Source organism: Cygnus olor, chromosome 17, assembly GCF_009769625.2.
Source record: "Cygnus olor isolate bCygOlo1 chromosome 17, bCygOlo1.pri.v2, whole genome shotgun sequence".
NCBI classification, from domain to species: domain Eukaryota; kingdom Metazoa; phylum Chordata; class Aves; order Anseriformes; family Anatidae; genus Cygnus; species Cygnus olor.
In genome coordinates, this window is record NC_049185.1 from 9,995,129 (window position 1) to 10,009,295 (window position 14,167).

The 14,167-nt window shown below is 40.7% G+C and overlaps 1 protein-coding gene across 1 annotated transcript; it reads right to left on the minus strand.

The window, feature by feature from the left end:
• Positions 1-8,546: 8,546 nt before the first annotated feature.
• FZD10 (frizzled class receptor 10) lies at positions 8,547-11,947 on the minus strand. Its single transcript, XM_040577662.1, has one exon. The coding sequence runs from the start codon at positions 10,536-10,538 to the stop codon at positions 8,781-8,783; it is 1,758 nt and encodes a 585-aa protein (XP_040433596.1). The 5' UTR covers positions 10,539-11,947; the 3' UTR covers positions 8,547-8,780.
• Between the last annotated feature and the right edge of the window lie 2,220 nt (positions 11,948-14,167).

Here is a 14,167-nt window from a genome sequence, read left to right on the forward strand (position 1 = left end):
TTCCACTGTAAACATTGCTACACTTCTACACGATAACCAGGGGAATCATGAAATGAAGATCTCTGAATGTCACTTCTGATCTGTGAGGAGAGTAGTGGGTCAGAGCAGTACGATGGAAACCAAAGCTCCTGGGAACCAGATGATATTAATGCGAAAGAATTACACAGTTGAGTTTGTGAATCTCTTGGTTTAGGACTTACATAATGACAACTCCCTTGAGGCTGTTTGTGCTTCCTCCTCTCCAATGGCTCTGTTCTCAGTATCTTTAACCTACTTACTATCCATGCTCAATTTTCTTTCTCCTTTCTTGTTTAGAGAAACACACAATTTGCAAAATTTCAATTCCTTCCATAAAGATGCACTCAGCCAATATTTACATTATTGTAAAATTTGCTAACACTACCCTATAGCATATAAAATTCAGAAGTCTCTCTTACAGTTCTCAGGGATGTTCCTGAAGAGTTATTACAGACTGAAGAGAAACATAAAATTTGGTCCACACTTTAAGTTGTTATCTCAGCAGAAAGACAGAAACAAAGCAAAATACACAACCAAGGATTACAACTATTTCTTTGTAGGACAATTCCCAAATGCTGTAAAGCATTATAGTTTGCACAAAGGTGGATGGTGCTTAAAGCAGCAATCAGTACACTTCAAAAGTTTTGCAAAGATTTCAAGGACTTCGGTACAGCTCCAGACCAGCTAAACTGAAAGTCTGACAGGCTTATACTTGCTAATTCAATTTCCTGGATGATTCTTTGGTTATGATTGGTCCAGAACTAGCAAATAATATTTACCTGTCTGTCCCATGCCACTTGGAATTCAGAAGTGCTGAGCCGTACAGACAGCACTGAGGAAAGCGCAAGCAAGGTTTTACATAGCTCCCCCACCCCTCACCCCCCAAAACCAAACAAAAACAAAACACCCCCCCAAAAAACAACAACAACAAACACACACCAAAAAACCAAAACCCAACCAAACAAAAAACCATAACACCAGCTTGAGCTGACTGTAGGAAAAAGTTTTTGTCTGTCCCTTCTTAACCACACTGGCGTTACCAACAGCGATTCTTGTGCTAAGTAACTTTTCCTTGCTATCAAAAGGAAGGCATAAAGCTTAGGTAATCTGGGAGCAGTGTTTGTGAATACATAAACCAAACTCAGCAATACTGTTTTTCCATAAATGAGTAGCACATTTACCATTAAAAAAAAAAAAAAAAGAAAAAATAGAGTAGAGTGATACAATGTGTTATGCTTCAGTTCAATTGCCAAAATTTCTAGGAGGAAAACTACTAAAACCATCTAAGGATACTGACAAGCTGAAAGTCATCTAAAGTGAGACTGGAGTTCTGTGGTTCAGAAAATTTACTCTACTTGGTCCAGTGCTCTGACCTTGAGATTGCCTTTACACTTATCACCGTGTCTACACTGGGAATTGCATCAATTTGATTAAATATTATTATTTTTTTAATCTGGTTTCAAATTGATCGGGTTAAGTTAGCACAAAAATCACGTGTAGACATGTAACTTGGGTTTTATTCTCTACTAATTTTCAATGAATAACTTCAAAAGGCATTCTAAAGAAACTAAAGTGCTGTATAGATATTGATGCAAAAGGATGAGAAATCTTGGGAAACTGTCATATCTCATCACTAAAATCAGTGTCCTAAAGAATAAGGAAATTTCTTTCATGTAATTAAAAATAAAAATAAAAATGTCAGGATTCAAAAAAACCCCACACCTATAGTAATTAAAAAGCCTGAAGCCTCAATAGAAATCTGTCCTGTCCTTAAAAATTAATTTACAAGAAAAAATTCTGACAGTGCAAAATAAAAAGATTTTGACCAGTTCCACTAAAATCTTAACAAGGTGGAAAATGATATAGCTGAAAGAATATCAAAGGTCCAGACTTTAATACCATGTCTTCTAATGTTTTCAAATAATATAGTGGTCATAGTCCAGTTTCAAAGTTTGTTTAAAGAACCACAAAGGTCAAAATGATTCTCATGGTTACTGCCTGTAGCGTAGTTCTAAGTGAAGCAATGTTACAGCTGTAAGGAACTAAGGATACGAGAAAGAGAAGCTAAAGGCAGATAAAATGTCTGTATTAGGCCAGCTGGGTATAACTGGGAAAAACTTGCAAGCTTTGAGGAACAAAAATCTCTCCTTGGGCTAAAAGCTTTTGCATGCAAGTGGTTTGTTGTTGCTGTTGTTGTTTTTGTTGTTGTTGCTTTTTTTTTTTTCCTGCTTTATCCATTGATCTAATCTTCTTTCTCCCTCTCCTGTTTGTAATTTCACACAGATAGATATTAGTCTCATATAAAGGAAATGTAAAATAACTAATGTACTAGACAGAACCAAGCATTGCTTGTCCGCAGCAAGAATATTTTCGCATTTAAGGTGCCTGCTCAGAACTGGCAGTCTCTTCTTGACAGTCTCCTGTGTTCATCAGCACCTTTGGTAGCTCAGGACTTTGAACCTCCGTTTCTTACCACACTCCTTATCCAGAAAGAGAGATGAAACACAAGTTTTGAAATATCTTTTCGTTTATATTGAACAAAAAAGCTCAAAGCAGTCCCAGCTATGGGCCAGTACCACAGAAAGCTGTGTGCGGGCAGATTAGAGACTAAAAGGACGGATCACTTGAGAGGAGGGTAAGGGAGGCAAGTCACATGCAGATGATGAAAGACTGATCAGCAGTGGAAGAGAGGAGAAGGGAAGGGAAGTGCTGATCAGGGAAGAAAGGAGGAAACAAGGAGCACATTGTAGGCTCAACTCAAAATGTTGCTGTTCATCCTTAGCTCCCATTGATACTACAGGACTACTCTCTTGGAAAAGGTGACAAAAGGCTCGTGAGCAAACATTTAAATTAGCTGAAGATTTTTTGAAGGGGTTTTCTGCTGCCAAGAAATGCAGATCTATTAACACTGAGCATTCGGCAATAAATCTAAGTAAAGTGCTCTCAGAAAATGCTAAATAAACTTAAAAAAAAAAAAAAAAAAAAAAACCTTTATCAACACCCAATACTTCTGAATTTCATTTTGAAATAACACCTGGTTTTGGAACATGCTGTGTGCAATCTAACATAATAGCTTGCTTTAAAAATATAAGTGAAATAATTTCCACTCACTGATTTATTTATTTATTTTCATATCATGAATATTTCATTATCAGCATTTGTAAAAAAAATGTTCCGATTTGGAAAAAAAAAAGTCAAATTAAGGACTTTTCCTGTAGCACGTGCTTTCCCTGAGATTGGAAGTTTGATTCAAAGCATACACTGAAATTAGTTGGACACCCATTGACTTCAGTGGAGCTGATCTATGAGGAGATCTTGAAGAACAGAAGGAAGAAACAAGTGACAACAAATTGAAGGAATTCCTTTTTAAACAATGCCTTACCAAGATATACAATGATCGCTCAGTCCTGCCTTTGATGTACCACTCCCCAAAGCTTTAACTTTGCTAATACAGGAAAAGCAGAATTGGGCTTGAACCACATCTGTTCTCAGACACACTAAAATTAACTAATGAGATACCACTGACCGTAGTGTGTATTTGCATCTAGGTTGGTAAGACTATACCAAAGTCTAATGTTACATAGACAACGTTAAATAACCAATGGATACTAATTTCTGTGATTTGTCACATGCCCCTTAGTGAAGTCAAAGCCTTGTTTTGTGCTGTTTTCTAGAAATATCCATGACACTTCAAAAGTAAGACAAAGCTATTTGAAACAGTATTTATTAAGCTAAAATCTTATCTACCATACCAGAACCCGTTTGTTTTACAAACCTAATAATATATTGTCTCTTCTGGATAAACATGTAAAGACACACAAAGCTTAAGGTGAACTGATTCATGGACAATATTATTTAGACAAAATATGAAACAAGGTTAATATTAGCACCCAGGTTGATTTGAACTCAGTAGTTCACTGAAAATAGAGCTTTTATAATGGGAATGTTGATACAACCTTAACTGTAACAGCACAAACACTGCTACTGAAATACAGTTTTGAGCAAGCTCCATCAAGGAGTGTTTTGTAAATGAATAATGACTTTGCTTAAAGCCAATCAACATCAAGTGTGTTAAAAAAGATGAAATAGTGCTGGAAGGCAGGGGGAGGTAGAGGAGCCTCAAAGTGCAAACAGGTGCTGATCTCCCTCCAGGGGGGATTGAGTGGCACAGACCTTACAGGCCTGTCACTTCTGATCAAAGCAAGCTCCAAGACCACATAATCGCCATCACCCACCTTTTAAAGGATGCCCTGATTTATCATCTGTCAGTGTTAATAACTTGGCTACTCTGTCTAAAATACTTAAGAACATTACACAAGGATAACATTTCAAATTTTTTTAAAGAAGTGTGTAAATGTTTTAAACTAAAATGCACTGAAGTTCCTCCTTTGAGGCCATCTGTTGTTGGAGACCACCTGTCATCAAAAGACCACCTGAGCACATAATATCCCATCATTACAGAACTATCCCCTTGAAGCCATAGATTTTAAGTGTTCGAATAAGAAGGGTGTATGTTACAGACATTGTCGTTACTTGGCTTTTCATATAGTTTGAAGCCGTGGGATGACAGCCATATGTGAATGATGGCTTCATAATAACATACATATGAAACGCTACTTTGGGAAAAATCTGATAAGAGATCTGAACATTCCTTGATTGAGCTCCTCATATCCTTTCAGCTGTGGTGCTTGCACTGTACTCTTCAAAGTGTCCTAATACGTCATACCTAAAACAAAACCTTGAGAGTACTGAGCTTAATTTCCTTTCTATTTATAAGCAGCATTGGCATTTTACTGAGAAACAAGGCATATTATTGTAAATGGAAGGGATTTTGTGTTTTCTTTTTTCCTGCATCTAATTTTTCCTTGCTGATCTCATATTCTTATCTCAGTAATCTCTACTCAATAAACAAAAGTACTCTACCAAACTACCCTCTCCAAAAAAACAAACTTTCTGTCTTCTTCTGTCCCTAACATACACAGATGCTACCTGAATGCTGAGACCTAACCTGCATCATCTTAACCTACACAGTTGGAGACAATATCTACCCTCATGGGTAATCTACAGCTCCCACAGGAGAGAACAGTGCCCTTGTGCACAACCATGTGGCAAACATTAGATTCTTGATCGGTGTATGCAGACACTAACAATGTCTTTTTGTGTGTGTTTGTTTTGCTTTGGGTTTTTTTTGAGATATTTTTAACTGAGCAAAACTGTATCAAGTTAAGCGCCACCGGACTGTAATAAAATATCCTCTCCAGAAGGAAGTTCTGGACTTGCATTCCTTCCTCAACAAGTTTCCTATGGAGTGACTGAATTGTTAATATATTCACATATAAATACTTTTCTTAAAAATCTACCGATAAGCAAATACCCGATAGGCCTTGACAGTACATAGAAAAAAATCCTAACAAATTCAACAGATAAAAATACCAATATGATTTTACTGAAATATAAAATTACCATGAAAAGTAAAGATGTTCAATAGAGAATACTTTTGAGATATTTTCTCAAAGACTTTTTGGTTGCTATTATTTTTAACTAATGTGCAGACTTCTAAGACAAGAATAAAATTCTCTGTTAAATTATTAATAATACTATATTAAATCACTGACACATTGTGAAAATAAGTATCACTTTCCCTTAACGGCTCTAAGCTTCCAATTCCTTATGTGGCAACTTCAATAATAAACTGTTAAGACTTTTCAGAGTTACGGGACAGTAAGAAGTACAATTTTTGAAATAATTCATTCTTAATGTCCTTAAAGACAACCATCATATTCTGCTACATTTACTGTACATTAGTCCTGGAGTAATAAAAGCAGCAGCATTATATACTTGAAGAATCTAGTTTGCTTACCAGTTAAAAACAACAAAAAAATCACTACAAAGGGGAAATAAAATCCAAATTCCTAGTTTACAGTTTAGGAAGAATCTATTGGTGACATGAGGCACCTAGCCAGGCATTCAAATGTGGCATTTTGCTAGAAGAACATGCAGTTCTGCTCTGGTGACAATGAAGGGCCTAAGCTGACATTTGATAAAGCTTAGAATGGCAGCAGGAGTCCAGCCATTGCTGAACATCTTTCTTCATTTTTTGTTTTCTCTTACAGAATCCTAGTAACAGACTGCAAAAATACATGATCACCAATGAAAGCAAGTTAACTTTCTGTAGTTAGCAAAAACAGTGAGATGCTGATTTCAGAGGGCAACATATTTTATGGTGAAACATTCTCTAAACAAATCTGTCACCAGTAAAACAAGCACTAACCTTTACGTCGGATGAAATTTGTGTGAAGAAGACACATTACTGGCGAGGTGCACACATTACTGACAAGGTGACATGTATAATAATAACAAAACACATATTTAAGGACTCCTATAGTAATTTACAATACACAGATTATTTGAAAACATTGTATTTCTTGGGATCTAATGCAATTGATTTTAACTAGAACACACACAGATGCAAAAGCATTAATTCAGTAGCTTCAGAAGTGAATTTGTGAAGTGCAATGTCCTGCTTTGGCTCCAGGAGGGTGTGCTGTGTCAGGATTAACTTCCAGGGCATCCACCAGGTTGCGTATCAAACAGTGGCATGTATGCACAAAGGCAGAAAAATATCCCCCCCACCTCCCCCAGATAAATTTGATATTGAAAACTGCTTCACATGTGCGCATTTTAGACATAAAGTTGATTAATAATACCTGCAAGATCATTTTTGTCATTCGAGTTCCTAGTCATTACTAGAAACACTTTAAAAGACTACAGGGAAGAAAAAAAAAATATATACATATATATATATATATATATGCAGTTCCGCACATATCCTTGAAAAACCAGGCCACTAAAAAGTCCTTTGTTTTGTAACTTTACTAACCACTGCAATGTGACCATCGCAGGGATCCACCCTCTACCAAAGTCCATTAAGACTTCTCTCTGTGATGAAGTTCCCGACAAAGGGTTTTCTAGAACAGCCTGTGGGAGAAAGTGAGGTTACATTACTATCTCCCCAGGTGATCACACAGCCTGTTAGTTAACAGCATGGAAAACTTCAGGTTCATAAAAATCACACTCCACTAAAAACTTTTTGAAAACGTATTTACAATTTTAATCAGATAGTTTTCCTAAAGAAGTATTTAAATTCCGTATTTAGATTTCCCGTCTTCTTTCCTCTGACCTTTCCCTAAGCCTTTTCTCAAATAATAGCAATATATTCGGTAATGTTAGAAGGGAAAAAACTCCCTGAAGAGTAGAGACTGAAGTGTATTCAAACTGTGCAGAAGTGAGCCAGCTATCTTTAACATGCTGAACATACCCTATGCAAATTTGAAAGGGGTGTTAACCAAGGATCATTGTTGTAATCTCAGTGCTTTGTAAACATGGTACTACCCTACACGACTGCAGCTTTTTTACATCACTAAAGCTTCTTGCCATTCAGTTCCTCAATTGCAGAGGTTCACAGAAAATGCAACTTCAAAACCCATTTATTTAATTTCAACTCGCAAGTTCTTTTGAGCAAATTATTGTTCTATCTGCTTATACTTGCAGCCAAGTGTAATAACAACTATTGTATTCAAAGTGTGCTTTTATCAAATAATTGAAGAAACAAGTTTATTAACCACAAAGCACATCAGAGAAAGTTTAGAACACACAAAATTATCAAACTAAAGAACATATTTTATTTTTAATAAAATAGTGGTGCATGAAAAATAATTGTATATTACAAATATATACAGCCAAAACTGTGCACCCCCAGCACAGTAAAGAGCATCACTCTATACAAAGCTTCCCTTTGCAGAATCTAGTGCTTCTTGATCTATTCATAGTGAGAATTTGTTTAACAATAGCAAGAGTCAATAAGCCCTTTGGGTCTCTTTGAATTGACCTCCCCCCCACCCCCCCTTTTTTTTTGCACAAATCAGTCCAAACGTGTATAACATTGGCTTGATTTCCATTAAAAAGCCACAAAATGTAACACTAAAGGGTTTCTGAGGACTAGACCTCTTAGTTCTTTTGTTAAGAGATTTCTTTTGTCGTCTTTATGTACAGCAAAATACTTGTTTCTCTTTTCATGTCATGGTAAGAAAAAAAATGTATTGCACATTATTCTTATTCATAAAGTTTGTGTCTGGTGCAGGAAGTTTCTCTTTTAGTGAAAGAATATTGGTGAGCATTATAGATTGAACCTATTTTTAGGCACTGCAAACCCACTAAGCTGAGATGAGTTGTAAAGGATTTCTCTCCCTCCCTCTCTCAAAGTTAGCGCGGAAGTTGCTTTCAGAGATCGCCTGCTTTCTGACGACAGGCCTCTCGGGGACCTTAGGGGACAATGCACACTTCGGCATTTTTCAGAGAAAATCTTTGCTCCAGAAGACTTCGCTATACCTTGTTACTCAGAAACCTGTAGGAAATCCAGCTCAGCTACACAAAAAAAGTTAAACTAGGCGTTTTGTTTGTTTGTTTGTTGTTGGGCTTTTTTTCTTTTAAACGTCTGAGAGATGGATGAAGTACTTAACTACAATTAATAACAGAAGAGCCTGCTTTAATTCACAATATTTCTTTCACTGAAAACCTTTCCATAAGTACATTTACCTTCCGTATTTCACCAGGTCCTGACTTCAGCATGACACATTTTTTGCCTTGAGATATTAAACTGTCCTCTGACAAAAAAAAAAGCACCATTTATTTTTTAATTTCTGGCTGCTACTGTGGACATTTGTAAGTCTGTAAGGTGAGATATAGTCTTGTCTAAAAACTATTCACACACAAGTGGGTGGTTGTAACGTTGATTCATATTTTGCAAGGTGAGTTTTCTGTGGATGTTGAGGTTTTTTGTAGATTCCGCTACTTGTAATAACACTTGCAGGTTTTCTCCTACTTCTCTTCTTTAATCTTCGACTACAAACATTTTGCCAGGACTGAAGAGTCTTGGAAGTCCAGATCCACATACCACTAGTAATGCCCACAACTAATAACATAAAAATTTTGACCATGAAAATTTCTACTGCTGGAATAGAATTATTCATCGTGCAGTCCAAGTTTTTAGTCTGATTGTTCATCTTGCATTTCTGTTGAGTTGCCACAATTTTCCAATAATCCATATTAAGTCTTTCATAAAAATAGCAAGCTATCACGCAAGTTGCAGGCACTGTATACAAGACTGAGAAGACACCAATCCTGACCATCAGCTTCTCCAGCTTGTCAGTATTTTCTCCACCTGTTTTCATCACCCTCCTGATATGAAAAAGGGCCACAAACCCAGAAAGAATAAAAGAAGTGCCAATGATTAGATAACAAGCCAAAGGAATGAGTACAAACCCAGTCAAGGCATTCACATCCATGCTTCCAACATAGCACAACCCTGTCAGCTCATCTCCAGCCACCCTTCTCATAACCAGGATCATTATGGTCTTCACAGCCGGTATGGCCCAGGCTGCCAAATGAAAGTAGCTACTGTTTGCTTCAATTGCTTCGTGTCCCCATTTTTTCCCAGCTGCCAGAAACCAAGTTAAAGTCAGGATTACCCACCACAAGGAGCTCGCCATACCAAAGTAATACAGAACCAGGAACACAATGGTGCAGCCAGTGCTCTCCAGTCCTTCCTGGATGACATAGAGCTGGCCGCTGTCCCTATCACAGGCGATGCTTTCAGCACCTGAAAAGAGGCGAATAATGTACCCCACCGAGTAGACACAGTAGCACATAGACAGGAAGATAATTGGCCTCTCAGGGTACTTGAAACGCTGCGGATCTATCAGAAAGGTGAGTACAGTAAAAGCACTGGAGAAGAAGCACAGAATGGACCAGATGGCAATCCAAATGACAGCAAACTGCTTGTCATCCCTGCTCCAGTAAACATCAACCCCCGGGGTGCAGAGCGGTGCGCAGGAAGCACTCTTTTCCACATGGTGGAACTTGCCGGGGTTTTCACAGGAGGTTCTGCTCAGGCTGTCCTTGTGCTGCTGCAGGTCATGGCCACCGCTGGGCCGCTGTGGCCGGAACATGGGCGGCAGCATGCTGGATCCTCTGGGTGGCTCGTCCGACCCGTTGTTGGGGGCTTCCATGCACAGGTAATTGGGGTCATTCTTGTTGGGCAGTTTGCTGCAGTCTAAGGAGTCCGGCCACTTAAAATTGAACTGCTCCATAATGGGAGAGCATTTCAGCCTCGCCTGCTCGCACATGACCCTGCAGGCTGGGATCGGTGTAGAAACTTGCTCCGTGCACATCGGGGCATAGAGGGAGCAGAGGAAAAACTTCAGATGGCTGTGGCAGCCGTACTCCACCAAGGGGGCAAACTCGTGCAGCTGGATGGCAGCTTCCCTCTGGTTCTCGTGTCCCATCAGGTTCGGCATCCTCGTCATGTTGTACCCTATATCCTTGCACATGGGGATTTCTATGGGCTGGCACCTCCCGTCGCCGGGTCGGTCGATGTCGATAGAGCTTATCCCAGCGCAGGAGCCGCTCAGGCAGCACAGCACCAGCACGGCCCGCACCAAGCTCCGGGCCCCCGGCCCCATGCTGCCGCTGGGGCGGCCGGAGCGCGGCTCCCTCCGGGGGGCGCCTGGCGCTGGGGCGGCCGGGCGAGGGGGTAGAGGGGGCGGCAGCCACTTCAGCGGCCCCTCGGCTGCTGCCCGGCCCGGGACGGCCCCCGGCCTTCGCGAGGGAGCCGGGCGGCGGGGCAGGGCGGCGCGGATCTCAGCATAGCCCGGGCCGGGGGCAGCGAGCGCCGCCCGGCCCCGACCCCGACCCCGACCCCAGCCCCGGCGGCAGCGCAGGGGGGCGGCCGGGGAACGCCGCGAGCGGGCGGCACGGGGAGCAGCGCCCCCAGTCCTCAGCTGCGCCAAACTTACTGCGGGGAGCCCGGCAACTTTCTTGTCTCCGGGCTTCCACTTTTGCGGTCTGTTTTTCCACCGCCCTTCCTCCTCCTCCTCCTCCTCCTCCTCCTCCTCGTCCTGGTCCGAGCGCTCAGCGCCGCACAGCGCCCCTGTCCCGGGCGGGTCCGTCGGGTCTTTGCCTCTCCTAGCTCCGCACTTTCTCGCCGAGAGGTGGGGATGGGCTTGTCCGAGAGTGGAGTAAAGGAGGAGGAAATCTCTAAACCATCGAAGAGGGGGGGCTCAAAAAGGTGCCCGGCGCCCCCCCGCCGCCCCCGGGGCTGACTCTGCGAGGGGTCGGCTCCGCGCCTGCCTGGGGGCGCCCCGCTCCGCTCCGCTCCCCCCGCATCGGCGGCGACGGCCCGGCTGGAGCAGCCCGGCTGCTCAGGGGGCGGCTGAGGCCGAGGATGAAGTAGAATAAAAAAAATCAAAACCTGCGCAGGGTCCGCCTCGCATACGACATCCACTTTGCATGAGAAAGGTGAAGCTGACACGGTGATTACTTTCCAATCACTCGGAACGCCTTGAAACCTCCTTAAGGACCCCTACAGGTTCTCCTTGATCAGCACAGATTAGAAAAAGCCCCATTTGTTTCTCTCTCTCCTCCTGCCTTTCTCCTTTCCCTCCCGGTGCCCTCCCTTGAAAGTTTAACAAGATTTGTCTCTAGAAGGCGTCAGCCTAACCTCCCTCGCCCAGGTAGGAGGGGAGCCAGGAGAGCAGCGCCGCAGCCTCCGTGTCTCCTAACGAGAGGGCTGAAGGTGGTGCCTCCCCGGCTGCCTTTATTGGAGGGAGGGCGATGCTTTAGCAGGGAGGATGTGGGGAGGAGGATGCGTTTTATGGCGAGTGCTATAAACTCTCCGCTGCCAGGGTCATAAAATACGGTTGCTTTCAGCCTGGAATCTCAGCTGTTTTCAAATGTCGTGCTTTGTCTCGAATTCCTAACTGAACAGGACAGGCGGGATTGCTGAAAAAGTACCTGATTATGGTTTTAATCACGGTATGGCATCTCTCGAAAAGTAGCTTTTTTTTTTTCCTTTTTTTTTTTTTTTTTTTCCTTACATAAGAAACCCTAAGAGGACTAGAGATATACCCTTGGGAAAGTGACTTCATCCTCTGTAGAAATTATACTTACAGATTTTGGAGACGGAGATCATTTTAAAGTGAGTTGTGCTTACTTTTTAAGTTAAGCTTTGAGATTTATGCTGCTTATTGGTCCAGCAGAGCTAGAAGGAGGAAGTTAAATCCCCAGCCAAACTAAAATTCACAATTCTACACACTGAAAGGAGCACTGTGATCAGAAGTCAGATAATTACCTCTACTTTATTACTATTATTATTATTAATTTACTTTGAACTTAATTTTAGCAAACATATTAACGAAGAAGGAAAATCTTTCTCTTCATTCATGCTTGCCCCCACAAACCGGGCTCCCCTCCATTACTGCCTGCTTCTTATCGAAATGAACACGGATTCTCCTGGAAACTACCAAATCCCGCAGGGTCAGAGTTAATACCCCACCAGTCTCTAGAAAGGAAACTGTTGGCTTCCTCAATTGTGATAAGGGTGAAATGGATCCAAGCAAGGACAACAAACCAGGGCTGATGTTTGTCTTTGAAAACCCTGAAGATGCAGCTAGTTTTTGCTTAGAAGTAAAAGCCACCATAAACATGGTTTAACACAGTACTGCTTTTTGTGGCTTTTCAGCGGATCGAGGAGATCACACTTATAAAGTATTGGTCTTAGGGGCTGACCTTTCCTGGGCACTTTTAGATTCCTCAGGGGATGTTACAAATGCAGGCAGTGTTATGTGCAAAAAAAGCTTTATTTATTTTAGTGTGTCTGTGTGCATGTATGTGTGTGAGAGCGAGTGTGTTGGGGCATTTCCATTCTTCATTAATCTAAGCCTGTTTTCTTAGTATTTGTATGCATCCTGATTCCTCTGCTGCAGCGCTCAGCTGGGGGTAGTAGGGAAGCGTGGGGAAAGCTTTTACAAGGGACAGCCACCTTTAAAAACTAAAACTTAAAAAACGCTTCAGATGAACATATTATATATTTGTTTTGTTCAGCTTGATTGTTTGGGAGGTTGTTTTGTCTATTTTCAACAAGTATTTTTGAAAGACATTTTATATCACCATTCACATTAAAATAATCTAGAAAAATACACAAAATAAAACATGGCATGTTTGTTCTGTCTTACTGATAGCAACCTTTTTCTCCTAAGTGGCAAAAAAGGAAATACAAATAAAAATGAGAAAAATAAAAAAAATAAAAAAAAACAGCCAAACCTTTGTAATTGTGCTCTCTTAATTGATCTTTTATGTGACAATTTAATTCAGCCTTGTTTTTCCAGCCATTATTTTAGCCCATACATCCTGCTTTAGATCATTTATTTCACTTTCTATATTTTTAAAGAGCTATCTAGGAGTATATCCCATTCAACGAGCTTGAGTCAGTGAAACTAACAAATAGAACATTATTATAGAAAAATGAGAGTGCTGAGAAATCAGCAACTGGAAGATACCTCTGTAACTAATAAATGAAAAGAGCCTTTTGATGGCTCCAGCTGAAAAGATATTTTATTTTATTTTTTTCTCCTGTGTGTGGGATTTGAGATGTGTGATTCTATGGAGCAGCCAGGCACCCCTGCTGCTAGGCCCTGGCTAGGAGTTGGCCCCCCTCTGGCAAATGTTATGGAGAATTGGGAGGAATTTTATGGCTGTCTTTTCCCTCAGCTCTTTTTTCTTTTGTCTTCTTTGAAGAATGACTTTAGACATTTTATTTACATATTTAACCATGGATGAAAGAGGAAAAAGAAAGCATTTGGGCCGTTGTGGGAATAGTGATATGTTTAAATTAATGGAAATCTTATTAGGCTTCTAAAATTTTAAGCAAAAGATTTTTAATGAAACTTTATAATTAAACATGATTTCAAATAATGTGCCAACTCGCAGAAAAGATACATTTCTCCCTCTAGCTATCCATCTCCCCACCTCCCCAAAATGTGCAGAGGAATCATCTATATCTAAAAGTCCAGCTCGTGTTCTGTCCCGTAAGCAAAAGATTAAAAAACCTAAATATTTAATAAGGCATGTCAAAATTTAAACCATAACTAAATATTTGGTAGGTATAGCAAAGCACAAACAAGACAAGAAAGAAACTCACCCTCCCCCATCCACGGAATGGCAAAGTTTAATGCTGTGTAATCTATTGCAGTGACAGTGTAATAAAATACTTTGATATGGGTAATGGTGAAAATCAAAGTTGCATCTACTCTAT

Excerpts from the sequence above, each read along its gene's own strand:
- FZD10 (XM_040577662.1), bottom strand. The coding sequence starts at position 10,538 with ATGGGGCCGGGGGCCCGGAGCTTGGTGCGGGCCGTGCTGGTGCTGTGC.